Here is a 26,827-nt window from a genome sequence, read left to right on the forward strand (position 1 = left end):
CTCAGGAGGAGTAACTCCTGCATTGCCATCAGTGTCTCAGAGCTCACTCATGTGTTGCCATCAGTGTCTCATAGCTAACACCTGCTTTGCCATCACATTCTCAGGAGGATTAACTCCTGCATTGCCATCACTGTCTCAGAGCTAACTCCTGCTTTGCCATCACAATCTCAGGAGGAGAAACTCCTGCATTGCCATCAGTGTCCCGGTTGTCACTCCTGCATTGCCATCAGTGTCTCAGAGCTCACTCCTGCATTGCCATCACAATCTCAGGAGGAGTAACTCTTACATTGCCATCAGTGTCTCGGTAGTCACTCCTGCATTGCCATCAGTGTCTCAGAGCTAACTCCTGCTTTTCCATCAGTGTCTCAGAGGTCACTCCTGCATTGCCATCAGTGTCTCAGAGCTCACTCCTGCGTTGCCATCAGTGTCTCAGTGCTCACTCCTCTGTTGCCATCAGTGTCTCAGAGCTAACTCCTGCTTTGCCATCACAATCTCAGGAGGATTAACTCCTGCATTGCCATCAGTGTCTCAGAGCTCACTCCTCCGTTGCCATCAGTGTCTCAGAGCTAACTCCTGCTTTGCCATCACAATCTCAGGAGGATTAACTCCTGCATTGCCATCAGTGTCTCAGAGCTCACTCCTGTGCTGCCATCAGTGTCTCAGAGCTAACTCCTGCTTTGCCATCAGTATCTCAGAGGTCACTCCTGCATTGCCATCAGTGTCTCAGAGCTCACTCCTGCGTTGCCATCAGTGTGTCAGAGCTCACTCCTGCATTGCCTTCATTGTCTCAGAGCTCACTCATGCGTTGCCATCAGTGTCTCAGAGCTCACTCCTGTGTTGCCATCAGTGTCTCAGAGCTCACTCCTGTGTTGCCATCAGTTTCTGAGAGCTAAATCCTGCTTTGCCATCAGTATCTCAGGAGGAGTAACTCCTGCATTGCCATCACTGTCTCAGAGCTAACTCCTGCTTTGCCATCACAATCTCAGGAGGAGAAACTCTTGCATTGCCATCAGTTTCCCGGTAGTCACTACTGCATTGCCATCAGTGTCTCAGAGCTCACTCCTGCATTGCCATCACAATCTCAGGAGGAGTAACTCTTGCATTGCCATCAGTGTCTCAGTAGTCACTCCTGCATTGCCATCAGTGTCTCAGAGCTAACTCCTGCTTTTCCATCACTTTCTCAGGAGGAGTAACTCCTGCATTGCCATCAGTGTCTCAGAGCTCACTCCTGCGTTGCCATCAGTGTGTCAGAGCTCACTCCTGCATTGCCATCATTGTCTCAGAGCTCACTCATGCGTTGCCATCAGTGTCTCAGAGCTCACTCCTGTGTTGCCATCAGTGTCTCAGAGCTCACTCCTGTGTTGCCATCAGTTTCTGAGAGCTAAATCCTGCTTTGCCATCAGTATCTCAGGAGGAGTAACTCCTGCATTGCCATTAGTGTCTCAGAGCTAACTCCTGCATTGCCATCACAATCTCAGGAGGAGTAACTCCTGCATTGCCATCAGTGTCTCGGTAGTCACTCCTGCATTGCCATCAGTGTCTCAGAGCTCACTCATGCGTTGTCATCCGTGTCTCATAGCTAACTCCTGCATTGCCATCACCATTTCAGGAGGAGTAACTCCTGCATTGCCATCAGTGTCTCGGTAGTCACTCTTGCATTGTCATCAGTGTCTCAGAGCTCACTCATGCGTTGCCATCAGTGTCTCAGAGCTAACTCCTGCAGTGCCATCACAATCTCAGGAGGATAAACTCCTGCATTGTCATCAGTGTCTCGGTAGTCACTCCTGCATTGCCATCAGTGTCTCAGAGCTCACTCCTGCATTGCCATAAGTGTCTTGGTAGTCACTCCTGCATTGCCATCAGTGTCTTAGAGCTCATTCATGCGTTGCCATCAGTGTTTCACAGCTAACTCCTGCTATGCCATCGCAATCTCAGGAGGAGTGACTCCTGCATTGCCATCAGTGTCTTGGTAGTCACTCCTGCATTGCCATCAGTGTCTCAGAGCTCATTCATGCGTTGTCATCAGTGTTTCATAGCTAACTCCTGCGTGGCCATCACAATCTCAGGAGGAGTAAATCCTGCATTGCCATCAGTGTCTCTGTAGTCGCTCCTGCATTGCCATCAGTGTCTCAGCTCACTCCTGTATTGCCATCAGTGTCTTGGTAGTCACTCCTGCATTGCCATCAGTGTCTCAGAGCTCACTCCTGCATTGCCATCAGTGTCTTGGTAGTCACTCCTGCATTGCCATCAGTGTCTCAGAGCTTAGTGTCTTGGTAGTCACTCTTGCATTGCCATCAGTGTCTCAGAGCTCATCCATGCCTTCCCATCAGTGTCTCATAGCTAACTCCTGCTTTGCCATCACAATCTCAGGAGGATTAACTCCTGCATTGCCATCAGTGGAGTGGTGTGGCTCACCGGTTAGAGGCGGCAGACCCGTAAGCAGAGAACGGCCCGGGACCAGGGTTTAATTCCCGACGCGGCAGGGTCGTGGACCAGGGTCGAAACGGACTCGATAATTCTCGCCTCGGTGCATACTCTAACCAGGGATCACACTCGGCAACTCTGGGCATTAAGCTTGCCTCATCTCTACAACGGCCCCCCACAGACGCCGGGGATGCCTGGTTTCACCTTGGAGATACCCAGAAAGGGACCATCTCACAGGGAAAACCAGGACGGGTTCCCCAGCGGTCTTCAGCGCCAGGATACTCCATGGAGTCGCAGTGCGCTTTACAAGTACACCCACATTTACATTTACATTTACAGTGTCTCAGAGCTAACTCCTGCTTTGCCATCAGTGTCTCAGAGGTCACTCCTGCATTGCCATCAGTGTCTCAGAGCTCACTCCTGCGCTGCCATCAGTGTCTCAGAGGTCACTCCTGCTTTGCCATCAGTGTCTCAGAGGTCACTCCTGCATTGCCATCAGTGTCTCAGAGCTCACTCCTGTGCTGCCATCAGTGTCTCAGAGCTCACTCCTGTGCTGCCATCAGTGTCTCAGAGCTAACTCCTGCTTTGCCATCAGTATCTCAGGAGGAGTAACTCCTGCATTGCCATCAGTATCTCAGATCTCACTCATGCGTTACCATCAGTGTCTCAAACTAACTCCTGCATTGCCTCAGTGATGCACCCTGGCAGTGCACTGCCGAAGCTGAATCTGTGAGTATTTCATTTATTTCCTTAGCTGTGTGTTCCAACATTGCCCCTGCAATGTATTCCCGGAGGCCCCGTATTTTCTAGTTATGTCTCCAAACCGAGTGTTTATTGCCTCCGCTGTGTCTCCCAATAGACTGCTAATCTTATTGCCCCAGCTGTATCTCACAGTAGGGTGCGTCCTGCACTAGCTGTGTCTCCCAACAGACTGCCTATTGCTTCTGGTGTATCTCCTAATATACTGTTTATTGCTCCAGCTGTGTCTTCCAGTAAGACGTTAAATGCTCCAGCTGTGTCTTCCAGTACAATGTTTATTGCTCCAGCTGTGTCTTCGAATATGATGTTTATTGCTCCAGCTGTGTCTTCGAATATGATGTTTATTGCTCCAGCTGTGTCTTCCAGTAAGACGTTAAATGCTCCAGCTGTGTCTTCCAGTACAATGTTTATTGCTCCAGCTGTGTCTTCTGGTCGGATATTTATTGCACCAGCTGTGTCATACAGTAGTATGTTGAATGCACCAGCTGTGTCTTCCAGTAAGACATTTATTCCGTCAGCTAGGTCTTCCAGTAGGATGTTTATTGCGCTAGCTGTGTCTTTCAGTTGGATATTTATTGTTCTAGCTGTGTCTTCCAGTACAATGTTTATTGCACCAGCTGTGCCTTACACTTGGATGTTTACTGCTCTAGCTGTGTCTTCCAGTAAGATGTTTATTGAACCAGCTGTATCATACAGTAGTATGTTTAATGCGCCCGCTGTGTCTTCCAGTACAATGTTTATTGCTCCAGCTGTGTCTTCCAGTCGGATATTTATTGCACCAGCTGTGCCTTACACTTGGATGTTTACTGCTCTAGCTGTGTCTTCCAGTAAGATGTTTATTGAACCAGCTGTGTCATACAGTAGTATGTTGAATGCGCCAGCTGTGTCTTCCAGTAAGACATTTATTCCGTCAGCTAGGTCTTCCAGTAGGATGTTTATTGCGCTAGCTGTGTCTTTCAGTTGGATATTTATTGCGCTAGCTGTGTCTTCCAGTACAATGTTTATTTCACCAGCTGTGCCTTACACTTGGATGTTTACTGCTCTAGCTGTGTCTTCCAGTAGGATGTTTATTGCGCTAGCTGTGTCTTCCATTAGGATGTTTATTGCTCCAGCTGGGTCTTCCAGTAGGATGTTTATTGCGCTAGCTGTGTCTTCCAGTAGGATGTTTATTGCGCCTGCTGTTTCTTCCAGTACAATGTTTATTTCACCAGCTGTGCCTTACACTTGGATGTTTACTGCTCTAGCTGTGTCTTCCAGTAGGATGTTTATTGCGCTAGCTGTGTCTTCCATTAGGATGTTTATTGCTCCAGCTGGGTCTTCCAGTAGGATGTTTATTGCGCTAGCTGTGTCCCAGTAGGAAGTTTATTGCACCAGCTGGGTTTCTAATAGGATGTTTTTTGCGCTAGCTGTTTCTTCCAGTACAATGTTTATTACTCCAGCTGTGTATTCCCGTAGGATGTTTAATATGCCAGCTGTGTCCCACTAGGATGTTTATTGCACCAGCTGGGTTTCCAGTAGGATGTTTATTGCACCTGCTGTGTCTTCCTCTAGGATGTTTATTGTGCTAGCTGTGTCTTGCAGTAGGATGTTTATTGCTCCAGCTGTGTCTCGCAGTTGGATGTTTATTGCTCCAGCTGTGTGTTCCAGTAAGACGTTTATTTCACCTACTGTGTCTTCCAATAGGATGTTTATTGCACTAGCTGTGTCTTCCAATAGGATGTTTATTGCGCTAGCTGTGTCTTCCAGTAGGATGTTTATTGCGCTAGCTGTGTCTTCCATTAGGATGTTTATTGCTCCAGCTGGGTCTTCCAGTAGGATGTTTATTGCGCTAGCTGTGTCCCAGTAGGAAGTTTATTGCACCAGCTGGGTTTCTAATAGGATGTTTTTTGCGCTAGCTGTTTCTTCCAGTACAATGTTTATTACTCCAGCTGTGTATTCCCGTAGGATGTTTAATATGCCAGCTGTGTCCCACTAGGATGTTTATTGCACCAGCTGGGTTTCCAGTAGGATGTTTATTGCACCTGCTGTGTCTTCCTCTAGGATGTTTATTGTGCTAGCTGTGTCTTGCAGTAGGATGTTTATTGCTCCAGCTGTGTCTCGCAGTTGGATGTTTATTGCTCCAGCTGTGTGTTCCAGTAAGACGTTTATTTCACCTACTGTGTCTTCCAGTAGGATGTTTATTGCACCTGCTGTGACTTCAAGTAGTGAAGTGAAGTGAAGTGAAGGGGTTTTGTAGAGCGCGGCTGCTGCCCGAAGGCGTCCAAGCGCTAAAGAAGGAAAAGAATAGATTCTGAGGGTAGGAGGTAGCAGGGGAATTAGCTTCTAAATAGCAGTGTTTTTAGTTCTTTGCGGAAGTTTAGAAGGGTAGGCTTGGCTCTGAGTGGGACGGGGAGCGAGTTCCAGAGTCTGGCAGCGTTCAGAGAGAAGGACCTGCCTCCTGCTCTAGCTTTTTTGATTCTGGGGACTACGGCAAGAAGTGCATTAGTGGAGCGCAGGATTTTTCCAGGGCAGTAGGGGGAGAGAAGTGAGTGGTTAATTTCTGGGCTTGCTCTGTGGAATGCTTGATATGATATACAGAGCGCCTTGAATTTTATTCTCTCTCTGACTGGGAGCCAGTGGAGAGCTCTGATTCCTGCCTTGACTGACTCTCTGCGAGGAATCTGTAAGAGAGTGCGGGCGGCACAGTTCTGTGTTCTTTGCAGTTTTTCTAACACATACTCTGGTGCTCCTAGGTATAGAGCATTATTGAAGTCCAGCCTAGATTGTACGAGGCCCTGAATGACCACTCGCCTAGCTTCGAATGGTAGTAGTGGAAGAATTTTTTTCAACATTCGAATAATTCCGAAGCAGGTTGCAGCTGTTTTGGTGGCTTGAGTGTTTAATGTGAGTTTGCTTTCTAGCCAAACTCCTAGGCTTTTAATGTTTTCCTTGGGAGTTGGCATAGGTCCCAGGCTAGAGGGCCATAGCTGGTGATAGGTGGTGGGGGGGGAGGGACCGAGGATCATAATCTCGGTCTTATCACCGTTAAGTTTTAAGGATGACATTGTCATCCATCTTTTAACTTCCTCCATACATGCTGCCAAATTGGGTTGGGGGGACACGCTGCCTTTCTGTGTCAGGGAGACCACCAGCTGGGTGTCGTCCGCGTACGATATGATTTTAATACCGTATTTTTGGACGACACCTGCCAATGGTCTCATGTACACGTTAAACAGCGTGGGGCTCAGAGAGGAGCCCTGAGGCACACCGCAGTCCAAGGGTTGGTTTTTGGAGTAGGAGTCGCCATCAAAGACCTGGAAGGTTCTGTTGCTGAGAAACGAGCTCAGCCAGTCTAAGGCGATTCCTGATATGCCGAGATCAGAGAGTCGAGCTAGAAGAGTTTTGTGGCATACCGTATCAAATGCTGCACTTAGATCGAGGAGGACCACTGCCACTGTCCCTCCTCGATCCAAGATCTTCCTAGCTTCTTCTGTGACAGTAGAATGTTTATTGCACCTGCTGTGTTTTCCAGTAGGATGTTTATTGCGCCAGCTGTGTCTTCCAGTACAATGTTTATTGCTCCAGCTGTGTATTCCAGTAAAATGTTTATTGCTCCAGCTGTGTATTCCTGTAGGATGTTTAATATGCCAGCTGTGTCCCACTAGGATGTTTATTGCACCAGCTGGGTTTCCAGTAGGATGTTTATTGCACCTGCTGTGTCTTCCACTAGGATGTTTATTGCACCTGCAGGGTCTTCCGGTAGGATGTTTATTGCGCTAGCTGTGTCTTCCAGTAGGATATTTATTGCGTCAGCTGTGTCTTCCAGTACAATGTTTATTGCTCCAGCTGTGTATTCCCGTAGGATGTTTAATATGCTAGCTGTGTCCCAGTAGGAAGTTTATTGCATCAGCTGGGTTTCCAGTAGGATGTTTGTTTCACCAGCTGTGTCTTCAAGTAGGATGTTTATTGCGCTAGCTGTGTCTTCCAGTAGGATGTTTATTGCTCCAGCTGTGTCTCCCAGTTGGATGTTTATTGCTCCAGCTGTGTCTTCCAGTAAGACGTTTATTGCACCTGCTGTGTCTTCCACTAGGATGTTTATTGAGCTAGCTGTGTCTTCCAGTAGGATGTTTATTGCACCTGCTGTGTCTTGCAGTAGGATGTTTATTGCTCCAGCTGTGTCTTGCAGTAGGATGTTTATTGCTCCAGCTGTGTCTCGCAGTTGGATGTTTATTGCTCCAGCTGTGTATTCCAGTACAATGTTTATTGCTCCAGCTGTGTATTCCTGTAGGATGTTTAATATGCCAGCTGTGTCCCACTAGGATGTTTATTGCACCAGCTGGGTTTCCAGTAGGATGTTTATTGCACCTGCTGTGTCTTCCAGTAGGATGTTTATTGCGCCTGCTGTGTCTTCCAATAGGATGTTTATTGCGCTAGCTGTGTCTTCCAGTAGGATGTTTATCGCACCTGCTGTGTCTTCCAGTAGGATGTTTATCGCACCTGCTGTGTCTTCCATTAGGATGTTTATTGCGCCTGCTGTGTCTTCCAATAGGATGTTTATTGCGCTAGCTGTGTCTTCCAGTAGGATGTTTATTGCACCTGCTGTGTCTTCCAGTAGGATGTTTATCGCACCTGCTGTGTCTTCCAGTAGGATGTTTATTGCGCCTGCTGTGTCTTCCAATAGGATGTTTATTGCGCTAGCTGTGTCTTCCAGTAGGATGTTTATTGCGCCTGCTGTGTCTTCCAATAGGATGTTTATTGCGCTAGCTGTGTCTTCCAGTAGGATGTTTATTGCACCTGCTGTATATTTCAGTAGGATGTTTATCGCACCTGCTGTGTCTTCCAGTAGGATATTTATTGCGCTAGCTGTGTCTTCCAGTAGGATGTTTATTGTGCCTGCTGTGTCTTCCAATAGGATGTTTATTGCACTAGCTGTGTCTTCCAATAGGATGTTTATTGCGCTAGCTGTGTCTTCCAGTAGGATGTTTATTGCGCCTGCTGTGTCTTCCAATAGGATGTTTATTGCGCTAGCTGTGTCTTCCAGTAGGATGTTTATTGCGCCTGCTGTGTCTTCCAATAGGATGTTGATTGCGCTAGCTGTGTCTTCCAGTAGGATGTTTATTGTACCTGCTGTGTCTTCCAGTAGGATGTTTATTGCGCTAGCTGTGTCTTCCAGTAGGATGTTTATTGCACTTGCTATGTCTTCCAATAGGATGTTCATTGCACCCCTGCTGTGTCTCCCAGTAGGCCTTTGGGTGCCCTGTTGGCTCTCCCAGGAGACAGCCTATGACCTTAGCTGTATCTCACTGTAGACATTTTGATATCCAAGATGGTTCCTCTTGGACCCTGTAGACTACAGAAGTCTCTCTCCGTGTATCCTGTAGCGCCCCGGCTGTGTCTCCAGCAGGGCTGCGGAAGACTCCGTGGCCTGGAGGGTTTGAGAAATCCATCCATCTGTAGAGGGCATTCTTGTTACCGAAGTAGAAGTTCTCCTGCTTGCCCTTTGAGTTGGGCAGTATCTGTTGTTGGGAGCTGTCCTGCTCTGCCCCCTTGAGTTGGGCAGTATCTGTGGTAGAAGCTCCCTTGCTCTACACCTTGAGTTGGGCAGTATCTGTGGTTGGGAGCTCGACTGCTCTGCACCTTGAGTAGGGCAGTATATATGATTGGAAGGGGAAACATCGTTTACAACGCACACGTTACAACGTGTCATTACAACGCATTTTTTACATCGCTAAATCCATTACAACGCATTCCGCAGGCAGAGTTAGAATAGTAATTGCGTTGTAATGGATTATGCGTTGTAACCCATGTGTTGTAAAGTGTCATATTCGATTGGAAGCTCACCTGCTCTGCATCTTGATTTGGGCAGTATGTATGATTGGAACTCCTCTGTTCTGCCCCCTTGAATTGGGCAGTATCTGTGACAGAAGATCCCTTGTTCTACACCTTGAGTTGGGCAGTATCTGTGATTGGGAGCTCGCCTGCTCTGCACCTAGAGTAGGGCAGTATATATGATTGGAAGGGGAAACATCGTTTACAACGCACACGTTACAACGTGTCATTACAACGCATTTTTTACATCGCTAAATCCATTACAACGCATTCCGCAGGCAGAGTTAGAATAGTAATTGCGTTGTAATGGATTATGCGTTGTAACCCATGTGTTGTAAAGTGTCATATTCGATTGGAAGCTCACCTGCTCTGCATCTTGATTTGGGCAGTATGTATGATTGGAACTCCTCTGTTCTGCCCCCTTGAATTGGGCAGTATCTGTGACAGAAGATCCCTTGTTCTACACCTTGAGTTGGGCAGTATCTGAGGTTGGGAGCTCGCCTGCTCTGCACCTTGAGTAGGGCAGTATATATGATTGGAAGGGGAAACGTTGTTTACAACGCACGTGTTACAACGTGTGTCATTACAACTCATTTTTTACATTGCTAAATCCATTACAACACATGTCATTACATCGCATAATCTATTACAACGCATTCCCCAAAATAATGCCCTGGCGGAGTTAGAATAGTAATTGTGTTGTAATGGATTATATGTTGTAACGACATGCGTTGTAACACGTGTGTTGTAAAGTGTCATATTCAATTGGAAGCTCACCTGTTCTGACCCCTTGAGTTGGGCAGTATCTGTGGTTGGAAGCTCCCCGGCACTATGAGTTGGGCAGCATCTTTTTCCCCTGCCCTCCTCCCTTGAGTTGGGCAGTATATTTTCCCCCTGCTATGCCCCCTTGAGTTGGGCAGTATCAATGACCCTGCTTTGCACCTTGAGTTGGGCAGTATACCTTGAGTTGGGCAGTATTTATGACCCTGCTCTGCACAATAAGTTGGGCAGTATCTATGACCCTGCTCTGCACCTTGAGTTGGGCAGTGTCTATGACCCTGCGTTGCACCTTGAGTTGGGCAGTATCTATGACCCTGCTCTGCACCTTGAGTTGGGTAGTATCTATGATCCTGCTTTGCACCTTGAGTTGGGCAGTATACCTTGAGTTGGGCAGTATCTATGACCCTGCGTTACACCTTGAGTTGGGCAGTATCTATGACCCAGCGTTACACCTTGAGTTGGGCAGTATCTAGGACCCTGCTCTACACCTTGAGTTGGGCAGTATCTATGACCCTGCATTGCACCTCGAGTTGGGCAGTATCTATGACCCTGCTCTGCACCTCGAGTTGGGCAGTATCTATGACCCAGCGTTACACCTTGAGTTGGGCAGTATCTAGGACCCTGCTCTACACCTTGAGTTGGGCAGTATCTATGACCCTGCATTGCACCTCGAGTTGGGCAGTATCTATGACCCTGCTCTGCACCTCGAGTTGGGCAGTAACTATGACCCTGCGTTGCACCTTGAGTTGGGCAGTATCTATGACCCTGCTCTACACCGTGAGTTGGGCAGTATCTATGATCCTGCTTTGCACCTTGAGTTGGGCAGTATGTAGGACCCTGCTCTGCACCTTGAGTTGGGTAGTATCTATGACCCTGCTCTGCACTGCACCTTGAGTTGGGCAGTATCTATGACCCCTTGAGTTGGGCAGTATCTAGGACCCTGCTCTGCACCTTGAGTTGGGCAGTATCTATGACCCCGTGAGTTGGGCAGTATCTAGGACCCTGCTCTGCACCTTGAGTTGGGCAGTATCTATGACCCCGTGAGTTGGGCAGTATCTAGGACCCTGCTCTGCACCTTGAGTTGGGCAATATCCATGACCCTGCGTTGCACCTCGAGTTGGGCAGTATCCATGACCCTGCTCTGCACCTTGAGTTGGACAGTATCCATGACCCTGCGTTGCACCTCGAGTTGGGCAGTATCCATGACCCTGCTCTGCACCTCGAGTTGGGCAGTATCTATGACCCTGCTCTGCACCTCGAGTTGGGCAGTATCCATGACCCTGCTCTGCACCTTGAGTTGGGCAGTATCCATGACCCTGCTCTGCACCTCGAGTTGGGCAGTATCTATGACCCTGCTCTGCACCTCGAGTTGGGCAGTATCTAGGACCCTGCTCTGCACCTTGAGTTGGACAGTATCCATGACCCTGCGTTGCACCTTGAGTTGGGCAGTATCTAGGACCCTGCTCTGCACCTTGAGTTGGACAGTATCCATGACCCTGCGTTGCACCTTGAGTTGGGCAGTATCTATGACCCTGCTCTACACCGTGAGTTGGGCAGTATCTATGATCCTGCTTTGCACCTTGAGTTGGGCAGTATGTAGGACCCTGCTCTGCACCTTGAGTTGGGTAGTATCTATGACCCTGCTCTGCACTGCACCTTGAGTTGGGCAGTATCTATGACCCCTTGAGTTGGGCAGTATCTAGGACCCTGCTCTGCACCTTGAGTTGGGCAGTATCTATGACCCCGTGAGTTGGGCAGTATCTAGGACCCTGCTCTGCACCTTGAGTTGGGCAGTATCTATGACCCCGTGAGTTGGGCAGTATCTAGGACCCTGCTCTGCACCTTGAGTTGGGCAATATCCATGACCCTGCGTTGCACCTCGAGTTGGGCAGTATCCATGACCCTGCTCTGCACCTTGAGTTGGACAGTATCCATGACCCTGCGTTGCACCTCGAGTTGGGCAGTATCCATGACCCTGCTCTGCACCTCGAGTTGGGCAGTATCTATGACCCTGCTCTGCACCTCGAGTTGGGCAGTATCCATGACCCTGCTCTGCACCTCGAGTTGGGCAGTATCTATGACCCTGCTCTGCACCTGGAGTTGGGCAGTATCTAGGACCCTGCTCTACACCTTGAGTTGGACAGTATCCATGACCCTGCGTTGCACCTTGAGTTGGGCAGTATCCATGACCCTGCGTTGCACCTCGAGTTGGGCAGTATCCATGACCCCTTGAGTTGGGCAGTATCCATGACCCTGCTCTGCACCTTGAGTTGGACAGTATCCATGACCCTGCGTTGCACCTTGAGTTGGGCAGTATCTGTGGTTGGAAGTTCCCTGCTCTTCCCCCTTTAGGTGAATTTCGTTCCCTTGCATGGGCTGCGTTTTGCAGCTGAGTTACAGAGCTCCAGGTCTATGAGATCTGAAGCGTCCCTCCCGAGAGGGGATCCGGGAATACCCCGGACTTGACGAACCTGGGAACCCCCCCAACCTGAGGCCCCGCCCAGACGCCGCTCATTGGTGGAAGAGCTCTGGCCATTGCTTGGCATCCCTCCTCCGCGGGTGGCCCCGCCCCCCTGCTGTCACTGCCCCCCCTTCTCTATATAAGCAGCCCCAGACGCTGCTCCTCACAGGAAAGTTTATTCGAGCGCTCAGAACTTAGTGACTTCTAGGCGCAGCCGGGCATCCCTTGGTGGCTCTACCCCCACACAGGGCATCCCTCCTTTCACCCTCTCTTCTTGCCTCATTTCCACACTCGAGCCTGATCCCGGCGCCGCCGCCGACGCAGCCATGATCTTCGATAAGGTGAAGCGGTTCCTGCTGACCCTGGACTGCCCGGAGCCGGGCTCCCCGCCCGTCTTCAGCGGCGGGGACACCGTGACGGGCCGGGTGCTGCTGGAACTGGAGGCCGAGGCTAAGGTGGAGTCCATCAAACTGCACGCCCAGGGCCTGGCCCGGGTGCACTGGACCGAGTCCCGCAGCGCCGGCTCCAGCACCACCTACACCCAGAACTACTGCGACGAGGTGGGCTACCTGGAGCTCCGGGAGGGCCTGCTGCAGACAGGTGAGCCCAGCTAGCGCCTAGAAGCCGATCTGTCTGCAGCGCTATGCTGCTCAAGTTTCACTTTGTGCTAGAAGTAAACTGTGCAGTTGCAAAGTCTCTTACCCAAAGCACTTAGAGAAAGCGAAACTAGACGTGTTGCATAAAAACAACGTGCAGCTGTATTTACCCTCATTCATCTGTTCATCCAGCTGCAGGCAGGGGGTGGGAAGGGGGTATATATGCAGGGGACAGATCGTGTTTTGGGATTGGAAGTGCATAGATGTGTTTCACTTTGTGGTACTGTGCTGTTCATTAATCTGTTCATCCATGTGCGACCCGGGGTTTTAACTTCTTTTACGCATGAAGCGCCTAAAGGCGATTCAGTTCGAAGCGCTATGAAGCATACGTATGTTGTCTGTTCATCTACCTGCAGACTGGGCTCTGCGTAAAGGGAAGAAGCAGCGTGCAGTCCAGTTTCTTTCAACTAATAGGTGCCTAGAAGGCGTTCAGTCCACATTGAGGCGCTACATAAGTGTCTTCAATTATTCGTTCATTCTGCTTACACAGATGAGAGGCTGAAATCGCAGTTTTCTTATCTGAAGAGGGAGGTAGCTGTCTCCGTGGGGGGTAGGGGGCCATGACTGTGACCTGTAGCGCCAGGGTGATGACAGTGCACTGGGTCTGTGCAGCGCACCTAGAAAAGCTCAACTTCGCCTCACGTTTCGTCCCATCAACTAGCTCAGTGGGTTAATGCATTCACTGCAGAGAGGCGTGTACAACTTGCTGGTCGCAGTTTTGACTTTTAAGGTTAACTCGACATTTCATCGTTTAAAAGTCGATGAAATCAGTATCCATTCTTCGAGGGCTGTTGGCAGTAGTTACAGCGCAGCGAAGCCATACAGTGTGGCCAGCTTACTGTACGAGAACAGCATTTATTAAACTATTGGGGCGGGGTCTATTCTTCAGTGCGCTGCCCCTTTATGTTGAGTACCTTACTCACATTTGTAAAGCGCCAACCACCCTTGTCTTGGCACTTTAAGCACATGTTCTATTCGGGCGCCCTCCCCTTCAGATCTGGGAAGCCATCACACTGCAGATAGTTTGGTTGACAGTGCGTGTTTGGTTTTCTCTGATTGCAGCGTTTGTTCCTTGTTTAGACTGGGTGGACAGCGTGGGGGCTTTCAGTTCAGTTAACGTCACCAGAACCCCTTCGTTTTAGATTCGCAGGTGTCCTTTCAATATTAATAACTCCTTCCCGGAGCAACACAGCGTTGCACAGAACATTTTTGTTGTAGCCGAGGCTTCCAAGCGTCAGGGTTTGTACATCGAACAGCTGCTGTGCGGTGCCGGTCGAGGCCAGATTTCATAAACAGGATGTGGTGGGCGGGGCCAGGGGCAGTGGTGGGCGGGGCCAGTGGCACTGCCGGACAGCACGCTTTGCAGTTTCATATTTTTTTTTATTTGCTTCTTGAAGCACCATGAGATAAACTTGCCAGACCCCTTGCATGTTTTCTTTGGTGAAACGATTAACTGGCCGCAGCCGATTGGGGGGTACCCGTGGTCTCTGCAGAGGGCACTGAACCCCAACCCAGCTGCCGTGTTTGGCCCTCTGAATCTGACAGCGTGCTCCAGTTGTTTTCTGTTCGACTGCACACAGCTGGCTGGCAGAATCTGCTCTTTCGATGCAAACATGCATTTTCTAAAGAGTAATTTGAGACTCTGGAGGTTTTAAGGGTTCCGGATTTGGGAAGATCATGACATTGGCTTCCCCAAGATCACACAGTTTGGTCAAGTGGCGCTTCCGAAATCTGACCAGGTATCGCCTGGCTTCACAGCCAACATGCATCCAAAGGTCACAGCTTTCCCCTGCTTCTCTCGCGAGGCTTGTTTACCCAGACACGCGGCCTATCCTCGCCTGCACCCCCAGACGCCCCCCGTCTTGGCGTGTGCGACTGTCACATGCGAGCGGCCTCGCGTTCTTTCACACGGTGGCCGGCTTCTATTTTGGGAGCGTTAAGTGGCGCTAACACCCCTGAACATAAGACGCCCAGGCTGAGCATAAGAAACGGGGGCCGGGAAGGGTCACGCTGGGACCGGTCCTGGCCCCAGTCCATCGGGGAAGATCACGGAGAGGGGGGCAGCTGTCACGTGAGGATTCTCAAGGTTTGATGGGAGGTTGACAGGGCGGGGCAGAGTCATGTACAGACTGGCACTAACTGCAGTTATATATGGTGTTTAGAAACGATGCTGGCGGCACTCAGAGCTGGTCCTCGCAACCTTTGACCAAACCGCATGTTTGATTGAGAATGTGGTTTTTGCCACATTTTCCGCATAAATATTTTTAATCACTTTTGTAGAGACATTTCTTTAATTGCATGGGCAAGGGTGCCTCAAAACACGAGGCGGCAAGCAGTGGGCAACTGTACACCCCTCCAGAACGAAACAAATGGATATGCCCTTCAGCACGTGTCTGTGCACGTAATACGCACACAGGCGCATACAGGGGTCTATCCAAGACCAGCCAATATCAAGTATAAAGTAGCATCTGTTATTTACAGCGCTTAGAAACAGCACAATTGTGGTATATAGTGCCATACAAAACAAGGAGTTCTAATTATCTCTAAATGCATTGGTCTACTTCAAGCGTACAGGCCACTATGCGAGATAACAGACCTCTAAACAAAACCAAAAAAAACAGCCACCCACAATCCCAGAACCGTTGCGTGCAAACTGGTGCATTAAAATGACAGGAAAACTATTCCTGTCTCTGTTGTTTACTGTCTCTGTTTACTCACTTTGCTTTTTTAAATATGCAAGTTACTCCGACGAAAGTAAGACTAACCCCGGATCATAAACAAGTTTCAGTGTTTTTTTATTGTGCTTTGAGATGTAGACTATTCTTTTTAGCTATGTAAAGATGTTATCCTGTTTAATACTTATTAGAACATTGGTATGCTTGGAGCTGCATTGAAGACAGTGAAGGGCTCCGGGCCAATAATGGGTGGTATAAGCCTCCTGCTCCAACATTCCAGTGTTTGCCTTTCTGTTTCTCCATTTTTATTTTAGAATATTCTAACTTCATTGGGTGGAATGTTCTAATAGCCCTATAGCCCTCCTGCCCCTGGCTACACTGGTTGTCAAGACCCTGCCCTCGTAGTAGGCCCAACTCGAGTTCAGGGCCTTTAACAACCATTATAGCCCTCGATAGTGCGCTACAACATGTCACACAATGAATGCACCTCCAGACTTGTTTCTATCAGAGTGGGCGTGGTTCACTTAATGCATCAATAAGATAAAGTGTTAAAGAAATGAGTTAGGTCTGTGTGGGGAGGTGGGAAGGGTGCCCAAGGGACTCCTAGTCTAAACTTCTTATTCCTGTCTTGCTTAAATTGATTTCTTCTGCACCTGCAACAAAACTGGCTCAGATGCGCTCTTGTCGCTTGTCAGAAAACCACATTTTTAAAAGGCACATGACATGTCAGAAAACCGCATTTTTAAAAGCCCTGTGAGAAGCCAGACACTCGCTTTTAAAGGGCCTTTCGCATTTCCTCTTCTTTCTGTACTTGGGTGACTGACAGCTGAGCTCAGCAGAGCAGACCGTGAGACCGGAAGTGCTGCAGAAGCGTGCGTGCCCGCCCAGCTCTAACTGTGTTTTCTTGTTCTCCGCAGATAACGGGGCGCTGACGGTGCTGCCGGCCGGAAAACACGAGTTCCCCTTCAGCTTCCAGCTGCCAGAGTAAGTGTGCAATCCGTGTGCGTCATAGCGCCTGGTGAGAGAAGTCGAGGCGCATTGTGCAATGGATGTGACCCAGGGCGAACACCCTCTGCTTGTATAGTGTGAAGTGCCTCGAAGAGTGAGCGCCCACAAATGTATTGTATTGTAATTGCATTTATATAGCACTTACTACCCCTGACGAGGCGTCGAAGTGCTTTTTCGGCGAGTAGCACGCTACTCCGGGACCCATAGAGGATCAGTGTTGAATTAGTATAGTGAAACATGCAAGTACATTTAAGTGGTGGATAGGTGAGTCCGTTATTTGGATTTGGAAGGATAGAAGAGGCACTATCATGATTCAACAATTCATTCATTTTCAGTAAACGTGTCCGAATCAAGCACGCAAAGGCGTAGTAGCCCGTAGACCCGCATCAGGTTCTGGATTGTGGTGTCTAAGTACAGCTTATTGTAGAATTTAAGGGAACAGAGGTTTGGAGAGAAGGCCGCGTGCCCAAGATAAAACAGTGTGTGGAAGTTCATGGCACTGAGCCAACAGTTCAGCAGATCTAATCTGCATTTGATTTGAGGTTGGCTATAGAAGCACTTGATAAACCTATTTCTATCAATTTCTTGCCTGCGTAGGACCTTGGTGACGTCATTCGAGGGGAAGCACGGCAGCGTGCGGTACTGGGTGAAGGCCAAACTCCACCGGCCCTGGGCCACCGTCAAGAAGGCCAAAAAAGACTTCACCGTCATCGAACCCATTGACATCAACACGCCCGCCCTACTGGTGAGTCTGGGGGCGACCCCCTGGGTGGACGATCACTGAGGGAGGTGTAGGGGGGACAAATATCCTCCCATTTGTAACTAGACTTGTATAGTCGTTTCTCCTCGCTTCTATAGGGCTCAGACTTTATTGATTTTGCTTTTAACCCCATCCATGCTGATGACGGCCTCCAGCCGTCATGCACTACGGTGCTCGTGTGCTGATGACGGCTAGGGGCCGTCATAAACCCGCCCACTCGCGATTCTGCCGCACAGGCGCAAAATCGCGGCCGCATGGAAGGGGTTAATTTAACAATATTATGCTCATGAACTTGACTGTTGTAACCAATAGCTCACATCAAGTTGGGTACAATCCATTTGGCAATGCGTAAAACCGAATTTTCGCAGTGTTGGCTACTAAATCTGTTTCATAGGCCACTGAATATTTGCAACATTGTAAATGTAACTACTTTATTTAGTACAATTTTTGCTAACTGGAGGGAAACTTAATGCCCATGCTCTTCTCTCCAGGCCCCACAAGCGGGTACGAAGGAGAAGAACGCCCGCGCCTGGTACTGCAGCCTCGGACAGGTGTCCGTCACCGCCAAGATCGACCGGAAAGGCTACACCCCAGGTAACCCAAGAGACATCACTGATTTCATTGAAGACTGCCTTGTTCTCCCTTATTAGTCTAAGTGTCTCAAAACTTTTGACTAAGACCCGCCTTGTCCTTCGGGTCAGAGATTAGGTGGGCAATACCAAAATAACCTCTTAGCTTATTTTATGAAATTTAATTTGTTGTCTTTCTGTTGCTTCCCTATTCTATGCTATTCTAGTGTCAGGAAAATGCGTTAAGTGCTCTCAGTTTTGCAAACAACGAAACTGAGGTGTAATAAGGCCACACATTGCCCAGGAACACACAAGTAGGTCAAGTGAGGGAAACATTTAGAATTTAAGTTTATTGGATTCACAACCAACAAGCTCTCATCAAGCCCCTAGTGCAAGCCACCACCCTCCACATTCATGCCAACATCTCACTGCATGTGCCAGCTGTGCAGACTGCGTCCAGTGTCACATGACTGTCGTCAAAGCACTATAAAAGACATTCACCAATGTTTAATAGCAAAACACAGCTGCTCTTGAAGGCCTGGAATCACCATAGCTTTTATTTCTCCTCCAGGTGAAGTAATTCCGATCTTTGCAGAAATCGATAATGCCACGTCCCGCGCTGTGGTGCCGAAGGCGGCCATTATCCAAACGCAAACCTTTATCGCACGGGGAACCATGAAGCAGAAGAAAACGGTGGTGGCAACCATGGCTGGGGACCCGGTGGGTGCTGGAAAGAGGGAGACGTGGCACGGAAGAGCACTGAAGGTCCCACCCCTTGGCCCGTCCATTACGCAGTGCCGAATCATCCGCGTCGAGTATACTTTAAAGGTGAGAGGTCGCCACTACATGGAGGAATTGGGAGAGGAGCTTAATATGGGAATTCAAAGAAGGCTTAGCGTAACTGGGCTGTGAGGCTTTCGAAAGATGAACACAGCTGTGGTGCAAGGTTTTATTACATTTTTTATTTAAGTTAGACCTCCAGCAAAAAATATATTTTGCTATTTGGTACTCCATTTCCTGTGACACTATGGGTGTTTTTAAGGTTTTTTGTTACAATCTGGCTCCATCTTGTGGCCATTTAAAGCAATACCATAGGCACCTTTTTCAAGAGGCCTTAATTAAGACAAATGCTACATGAATCTAATGTTGCACTCCCTTCACCAAACACAGAATTGTGCCAGGGTGCAGTAAGAATTTATAGGAACACAACTAACATAAAACTCCGATGGTATGATAAAACCTTTGCTTGCTTCAATTGGTTGATATGAGATTTACAATGTTTTCAGATTTGATTATATTAATATGGCCCATTGAGTGTGTGGTGTCATTTTTATTCAAAGTCCTCCTTCCCTCTTGTGTCATAGATGTGCGTCGACATTCCCGGCACATCAAAGCTAATGCTGGAGCTTCCGCTGGTCATCGGGACGATCCCGTTGCATCCCTTCGGGAGCCGGACTTCCAGTGTCAGCAGCCAGTACAGCGTCAATCTAGACTGGCTGCGACTCACCATCCCGGAGCAGCCTGAGCGTAAGTATCCAATGGAATGGTCTGTAAATTTTCTGCTCTGTGAGATTTGTAGTGCCAACATGGAAGAGTGCTGTTTTCTGGATGCAGTGGGGATCATTGAGGGTAAGGAGATATCTGTAAAGCTATGAGCGCTGAGGGTAAGTGGGCAGTCTTGTGTTGAAGAACCTGACAAGATATGGGGTGGATGATTGAGTACAAAAATTGATTCTTTCCGGAGAATATTCTGGGAGAAGCAACGCGTGACAATACAAGGCGTATCATGTGGTTGAGGCCTTCCGGCTACCCCTACATTATCTTCCATGTCCATTGGTATCTCCTTTACGATAAACCAAAATCAGAAATCCTCATTATTGTGGAGGTGAACTGGTCCATGGGAGAGCTGAGTGTAACTGATGGTTGAGTGTATCGCAGGACCAGTAGTCGTCAGCAAGCCTGAGCCACTTGGTCATTACCAGAAGGTTGCAGCAGATAGTCCGTGTAGGAAGTGCTGCTCTAGCAGGTGTCTGGTGTCCGCCCTGTGGAAGGTGAACCGCCTTGTCTAACTTATATATTTTTTTGTTTTTCAGCTCCTCCTGAATACTCCGCCATTGTGTCCGACGATGACTCAGAGCACAGGTTGTCCCCACCGCTCCACAGTGACTTCGATGGCCTCCTGGAGGGCCCATTCTATGCTTACATCCAAGAGTTCCGGAACCGCCCGCCGCCCCTGTACTCTGTGGTGAGTGACTCTCTCAAAATGGCTCTCATCAAGCGTAAAGAATAAATAAAATTGACCCATAAGGGCAGAAACGTGCTAAATCTGAGTTTTTGAGGCCTGATTTCCCTTCTTGGTCAAATTGTTTGATCCTGGGCAAATCACTTTCTATCTCATTCTCAATTCCCCAATCTTTCCAAAAATTGTATTGATGAAACCACTTTACGTGAGACTTCTAAATAGGGAGGGCATCTGGGGATATTTGCCGTGAGCTCCTCGCCCAAGCTACAAAATTAATTTATATAATAGATAGTAAAAAAAATCCCGGTCAGCTTATTAATGACAAGGCAGCCAATGGGACCTCGCCACTGCCTGGCAACAAATAATGTCCCCTTTCTTTCCTAGAGTTTTTTTTTTGTGGAAACTACGGTGCGGCTTTGCAAAACAATTTTAGCGGGCCCCATTAAAGCTTCTGACAAGCCAGTACTCCAGAGCAGAGTCGTAATAACTTACTGAACACTAAACTATTTAGCAATATATTCTCAAAGCAACATAAAACTTCTCTCTTGAAACCATTTTGCCAGCCGCAGCCCATGCAGATAAGAGCAGTCGGGCAGTGGGGGCGATTTATACAGACAACCACGAAGGAATTGCATTTTTTAAATATAATTTCCCCTCGTGGTCGTCTGCCGAGTCCCTCCCCAACCCGGCCTCACCGCTCTTACCTGCACAGGCTGCAGCTGGTGGTCCCAACTTAACCACTCTATGTGCAACCCTTAATATAGGGTATTTTAATTCAGAGTTAAACCCAAAACCTTCAACCTACCTAGATCCGTAGCCTACACAAAGTTATCTGTGGCGATGACGCGAGCAGGCACACCCGCTAAAGACACCAATAGTGTGCCAATGGAAACATAAGGTGTTCCCAGAGTAGGAGATGTGTGCCAGTAACTGGTAGTCTGCAAGCCTCCTCTTGTAGTTTCTCGGAGTTGAAAGTCTTACAAGTAACTGGGTTGGGTCTGTGCTTTGTAAGGGCTTCGGAAGGGCTGTACTTCCAACTGGACCGCCACCAAAACACAGAATAGGGTGGGGAAGTTCAGATCTGAATTTTGAGAAAGGAATTTTGCAACAGGAGCTTTATCTAATTTCTCTGGTTACTTTTCAGGTTGACCCAAACCCGGTAGACAGCATGAGGCCCCGCTGCATGACGTGTTGAAGGAAGCGACTGCAAGACGCTGTCGTGCTAGAATCGAAAACCCAACTTGGGATGAAGTCTCCGGATTTTCCACCCTGGTGGAACTGAAGACGTTTTGCTCCGGCACGGTGTCCCACTGCGATGGACAAGGTGTGAACTTAGTTGTCCAGTGTCGCATAGGGTGTTCGCCGTCCAGCCCGGGCACTCGAGGACTAGTGTTGGTGCCTGGTGTCCTGCGAGCCTTGCTACTCCTGGCATCGAAGCATTCACAGGGGGAGGTAACCCTGACCGCTATGCGCTGTGTACCTTTTCACGAGACTAGCTATTGACGCAAGAAGCTGTGTTGAAGTAGCGCAATTGTACAGTCTTGGACATTAACGGAGGGGTCTTAATATAACAGCGAGCGGAGTACGGAAAGCGCTTCGCAGAGAAGAGAGGAAGTTGGAAGTGTCTCTTCAACATCCATGTGTGACTTATCGAAGTCAAGAGACTATGAAAAATTCAGACACAATGTTGTGTGTCCTCAAGCCAAAAAACCCAGTTCACTGTGACCGAATGTGTAAACCTCCAATGTTGCGCCCTCAAAGGACTTGTTACGATACATTTCACTCCACTTGTCAAACACACTTTTTTCTCTCCCTGCCCTGCATTCTAGAATGTGAAAGAAAGACTGCAAGTCTGTTGTTGGTTTCTAGGGAAAATGCCACTCCTGCACTCTAGAATGCGAAAGAAAGACTGCTAGTCTGTTTTTGATTATTAGGGAAAATGCCATCCCTACACTTTAGAGGGTGAAAGAAAGACTGCAAGTCTTTTGTTGGCTTTTAGGGAAAATGCCATCCCTGCACTCTAGAATGTGAAAGACAGACTGCAAGTCTGTTGTTGGTTTCTAGAGAAGGGGGCCATCCCTGCACTCTGGAATAAGAAAAAAAGACCGCAAGTCTGTTGTTGGTTTCTAGGGAAAATGCCATCCCTGCACTCTAGAATGTGAAAGAAAGACTAAAAGTCTGTTTTTGGTTTCTAGGAATGGGTGATGTCCAATGAGGGAGGCCACAGCAAGTTGGAACTGCAGCATTTTTTGTGTGCTTGGTGCTAGACTAAGGCTGCATTCGCTGTATGATGTAATATCTGGCAAGAGTATAGGAAGCAAGCGCACAGAGGCAAACCCCCTCTGATCACTTGTCGCAATCTAATGCTTCTGACAGTCAAGGTGTTGATGAAATGTACGTAGTGTTAAAATGGTTGTAATGTACGAAATCTAGTTGGCATCAAAAGTGAATTCACGCGCCTGGTCCCTATGAATGTTTACCTAGACGATGGCGTGAGAATGATGCGATGAAATAGCTGATACCAAAGGGAAGCTAGCCATTTAATGGAATATATTAATACTTGAGGGGTGCCTTAGATATGTTTGAAAGTACTGTCTGTAGGGGGCGACCTGCACGTTTGAAAAGTGGTGCTTCACAAATCTTGCACTTCTAGTGACTTTTCACATTTGTGCTTTGCTGTTTATTGTGCCTTAAAAAAAGAAAAAATATATAATCTGGGAGTTTTTCCACAATACCTTTCCAAATGTGCATTCCAGTATCAGAGTTGTGCCAAAAAAAGTAGATTTTTTTTTTCTTGGACGACCTGCAGAGTCATGTGTTTTACGTATTTGTAATGTCAGCAGTACTCGGGCAGCATGGAGAAAGTCTGCCTACATATGAAGGGTCAACAAGCCTTAAAGCGCTACCAATATTAAGGAAATGGCATTGGCCAGTGTTTATTTGCATACTTTTACAATACCTTTGTTACTCTGTTGTAAAATTGTTCAAAAGTACTTTTTGTCACACAAAAAATAAAATGATATATTTTGTTTATTTAAGAAGGCGTTAGCACCAGCAGTGGGTGGCTTTTCTTGGAAGGGTCAGACTCCATTTCTCCAGTGGGTACATCAGAAACACGTGATGGCAAATTTCGAGCAGCCTCGCGACAGCAAGACAAATCCGTAGAGGATGTAGAATCCCTCCCCATATCACTAGAACACGCGTGATGATAGATAATGGGAACCACGCTGTACCTACTGCACCACCCTCTCCCCTGTAACAGAACAGAAACTTATTTTAACCTCTTTGATCGGCATTGAAGAAATGCATTCCCCTTTCACAACCCTGGATGGTTTCTTGATTAAACCCCAACCATTCCCATTAATTTCAGTGTTCGATACATTCTTCCTGCAATCTTAGTCATTTCTGTATGTTTTGTGTATATATATATATATATATATATATATATATAATCTCTCTTTCTCTCTCTCTTTCTCTCTCTCTCTCTCCCGCCTTTATTATTCACATCAAATTCTTCTCCACTGTTCGCATTGACACTTTATAAACTAGCATTCTGCAGTTATATTACCACCATATTACATAAGGTGCCCGGGGGCTCAATGGGCATTTGCGCCCGCTTTGGCACCCCTGGCGCATTTAAAGTACGAATTGGCGCACTTAAGGCACCAGCGCTATCAACCAATGGAGTTCCCTCATTTGCATAGGGGCCTGCCCCCTGCAAATGAGGGAATTCCTTTGACTCTGCACACGTGCCATATTTCAGATGTGGGCGTAGAGTCAAAGAAGCCCTCAGAAGACGCACTGAGAGTGCGCCGTTTAATAGGGGAGCACAGCAGCCCTCTGCAGGGCAGGGGCAGACACGGACTGCACCTGCCAGCAAGGGGTTCTCTAAATCCCTTTGGAAGTGCAGGCGGGTGCCAACTGCGTTGTGAAAACACGGGGCAGCTGCTCCATATTTTCACATGAATGCGCTGCCCCCGGGCAGCGCAAGTTCGCGGCGGCACCCAGGGCAGCCCATTCACCGTAATGGGGAGCATCGGCATGGTTTGTGCCCTGCGCACCTTTTGGAAGGTGCGCCGGGCGCAAACAATGCCAATACGGCCCCTGATATTGACTTAGTTTAAGCCTCTCTACCTCATAGCGACTTTATCTGTGACTCACCGGCAGTACGATGAAGAGTAGTCAAGTCTGCCCACCCCTTATCTTTCAGAAATTTGGACACATCCACGTGAGACTGAGCTGTTCCAATACCCCCTTAAGCATTAGCCCTTTCTACCATGCCATTAAAAGAAAGACTGTATAAGGCAACCTGCAAATGCTTTACCTCCAGTCTAGCCATAAATTCTTTCATTTCCTTTGACACAAAATGCGTACCACTGTCCGTTATTACGTACTGCGGGGAACCCTCGCTGGGAAATACTTTTTCTAAAAAATGAATAGCGTCTTGGTCTTTGGAGATTCGACAAATAAATAGTAAATCCACATAAAAAACTAATTGATTAACACAACGTAGAATCTCTTCTCGGCTGGCAGGAAACTGAAGGGACCTGAGGAGTCCAGAGTAAGTTTACATCGAGGGCCCATGGGCAGCGGCCCCGGAAATAGAGGTTTGCTGGCTGTTTTCCAGTGTTTATACATTGCGGACATTCTCCAATAAAAACAGAAACAAGTTTGCCCATACGAGGCCACCAAAAAAGCTGTCAGTCTTTTGCAAGTCACTGAAATCCCCAGATGACCATCATGTGCCAAACTGGCTCTACGTTCACAAACTTGAAGGAGGCACAAACAAACCCTTCCTCAACCAAATCTGCTTTTTACACGACAGCTCAGACAATATTTGACAGAAATCTGTAACTCCTCTGATAAACTTTTTTCAGATGGTCAACCTACTCTCATGTAGTGAAACACTTTTTGCAAAACTCCATCCTTTGCTGTTCCTGTCACCCACTCAATCTCGGATATAACTCCATACCACACACATTTCTTATCTCTGCCACCTTTTGTGGCATTGGCAAAGGCAAATGTGGCAAAGAATCAGCACAAAAGTTCTTTCCCCCTTGTATGTATTTTACAGGCATGCCATATTCTTGCAGTTTAGAACAGCCTCACCAATCGTGCCGACACTTTGCGTAAAGCATTGACACTTAAGATATGCACTAAAGGTTTAGGGTCAGTACAGGCATCAAACGATGCTCCCCAAATGTATGACTTACACATTTCTACCGCCCACACACACGCCCACGTCTCACACTCAACGTGCTGTAGTTTTTCTTTACCACCAACCCACTGACCCAAAACCGCTCCAATCCCTTTACGACTGGTATCAACCGTGATGAAGGAATTACCACTCGTAACATAAGGCCTCAATGCGGAGCGTACAACACCAATCATGGGGTTAATAAGAGGGGTATTGTAAGCAGAGAAAACCACAATCCGCGTATAAATTATTTGGTAAAAACAAAAAAATCTGACCCCGCCCGCCAAAAAGAATTGGCCGCACGGGGAAATGAGGTTGACATGATAACATACAGAATGCATGTGATGTATATTTGGGGGTGGCACCTGCGATTCATCTTTTTGTCGAGGCAGGAAATGTAAGGTTATAGTAGTGTTAAGATAACTACGCTGGTTAATGTGCCTACTGCAGAGCGCAGTCGGTAATGTGCATATCACAGAGTTGCATTTTACTTAAGAAAACTCAGAGGGTTAATGTATCTACAGACATTGTAAGCTCAGTTATTTATGTATCACAAAGAAAACGTGCATGCGACATGGAAGGCGCGAGTTTACAACCGGGCAGGTCTTTTTCTTAATATTTTGGTGTCCGAGGATATTGAAATGGGTTCCTTTTAAAGTAATAAATACTGATTAGTAAGTGGTATAGAAGTGTGCAGTAATGTAATTACACCCATCCTCATACACACTTGCCACTTCCAGGGGCGGCTCTAGGCTCATGGTGGCCCTGGGCAGGGAGCATAGGTAGGGGGCCCCGGAAGAGGGGGTCAGGGCATGGTGGAGGCCAGTGATGAGGGGGGGGGGGGGGTCAGAGTGTTTGGAAGTGAAACCGAGCTGAAGGCCGCCAAATCCCTGCCAGGGGCCGCCATGCAAACATGTATCCATCCTCAGAGGATTATTATATTAAGGATATATATTGGCGTGGTGGCCCCTGGGGTTTGGTGGCCCTGTGCAGGTGCACAGCTTGCACATGCCGATGGCCGCCCCTGCCACTTCTATAGAACATGCCTAGAACTACATCACTCACTTTCAATTACACTAGAGTAATTTTAATCATTTTGGGAATTTTGAATTACACTTGTGACGCAACATTCCCAAACTTATGCCATTTTGGCATATCCCTTAATTACATCATGTTACCGGCAGAATTTAAGAATAGCGCGGTGGACGAACCCGAGCGACCATATTGCAAGTGGGTGTCGTTTGTGGTATTTGGTTTTTTGGCACTTTTTTTTGCATGAAATGCATTGTGACCTATAATAAAAGTAAATTTCGGGAGTTGCTGATTGTCCTTTATGTGAGGCATTTGTAGCAGCTGTGACACAAAACAAAATAGGAGCCCTCCCTTATCCCTCACAGGCTGCTGCTGTGCAGACCGAAGCACAGTGATGGTGCAGCACCCGTACAGACGTCAGGGCGTCAGCTAATGACACTGGGACACGAGCAGGGC

At 47.9% G+C, this 26,827-nt stretch overlaps 1 protein-coding gene across 2 annotated transcripts in view; it reads left to right on the plus strand.

Annotated features, from left to right (window-relative positions):
- Nucleotides 1-23,180, plus strand: part of LOC147673191 (arrestin domain-containing protein 2-like) — an 87,191-nt gene extending 64,011 nt beyond the window's left edge. Inside the window, exons 1-8 of one of the 2 annotated variants that reach the window (XM_086946976.1) lie at nt 12,397-12,832; nt 16,481-16,547; nt 17,169-17,316; nt 17,823-17,925; nt 18,472-18,728; nt 19,265-19,427; nt 19,994-20,145; nt 21,287-23,180. In XM_086946976.1, the coding sequence (XP_086803102.1) occupies nt 12,559-12,832; nt 16,481-16,547; nt 17,169-17,316; nt 17,823-17,925; nt 18,472-18,728; nt 19,265-19,427; nt 19,994-20,145; nt 21,287-21,337 (1,215 nt within the window). In that variant the 5' untranslated portion in view covers nt 12,397-12,558 and the 3' untranslated portion in view covers nt 21,338-23,180. Of the gene's footprint in view, nt 1-12,396; nt 12,833-16,480; nt 16,548-17,168; nt 17,317-17,822; nt 17,926-18,471; nt 18,729-19,264; nt 19,428-19,993; nt 20,146-21,286 lie in introns of those variants that run through there. The other variant, XM_086946977.1, reaches the window with a different exon arrangement.
- Nucleotides 23,181-26,827: the final 3,647 nt, after the last annotated feature.

The sequence above is a fragment of the Lissotriton vulgaris genome, chromosome 12, assembly GCF_964263255.1.
Source record: "Lissotriton vulgaris chromosome 12, aLisVul1.2, whole genome shotgun sequence".
NCBI lineage: Eukaryota > Metazoa > Chordata > Amphibia > Caudata > Salamandridae > Lissotriton > Lissotriton vulgaris.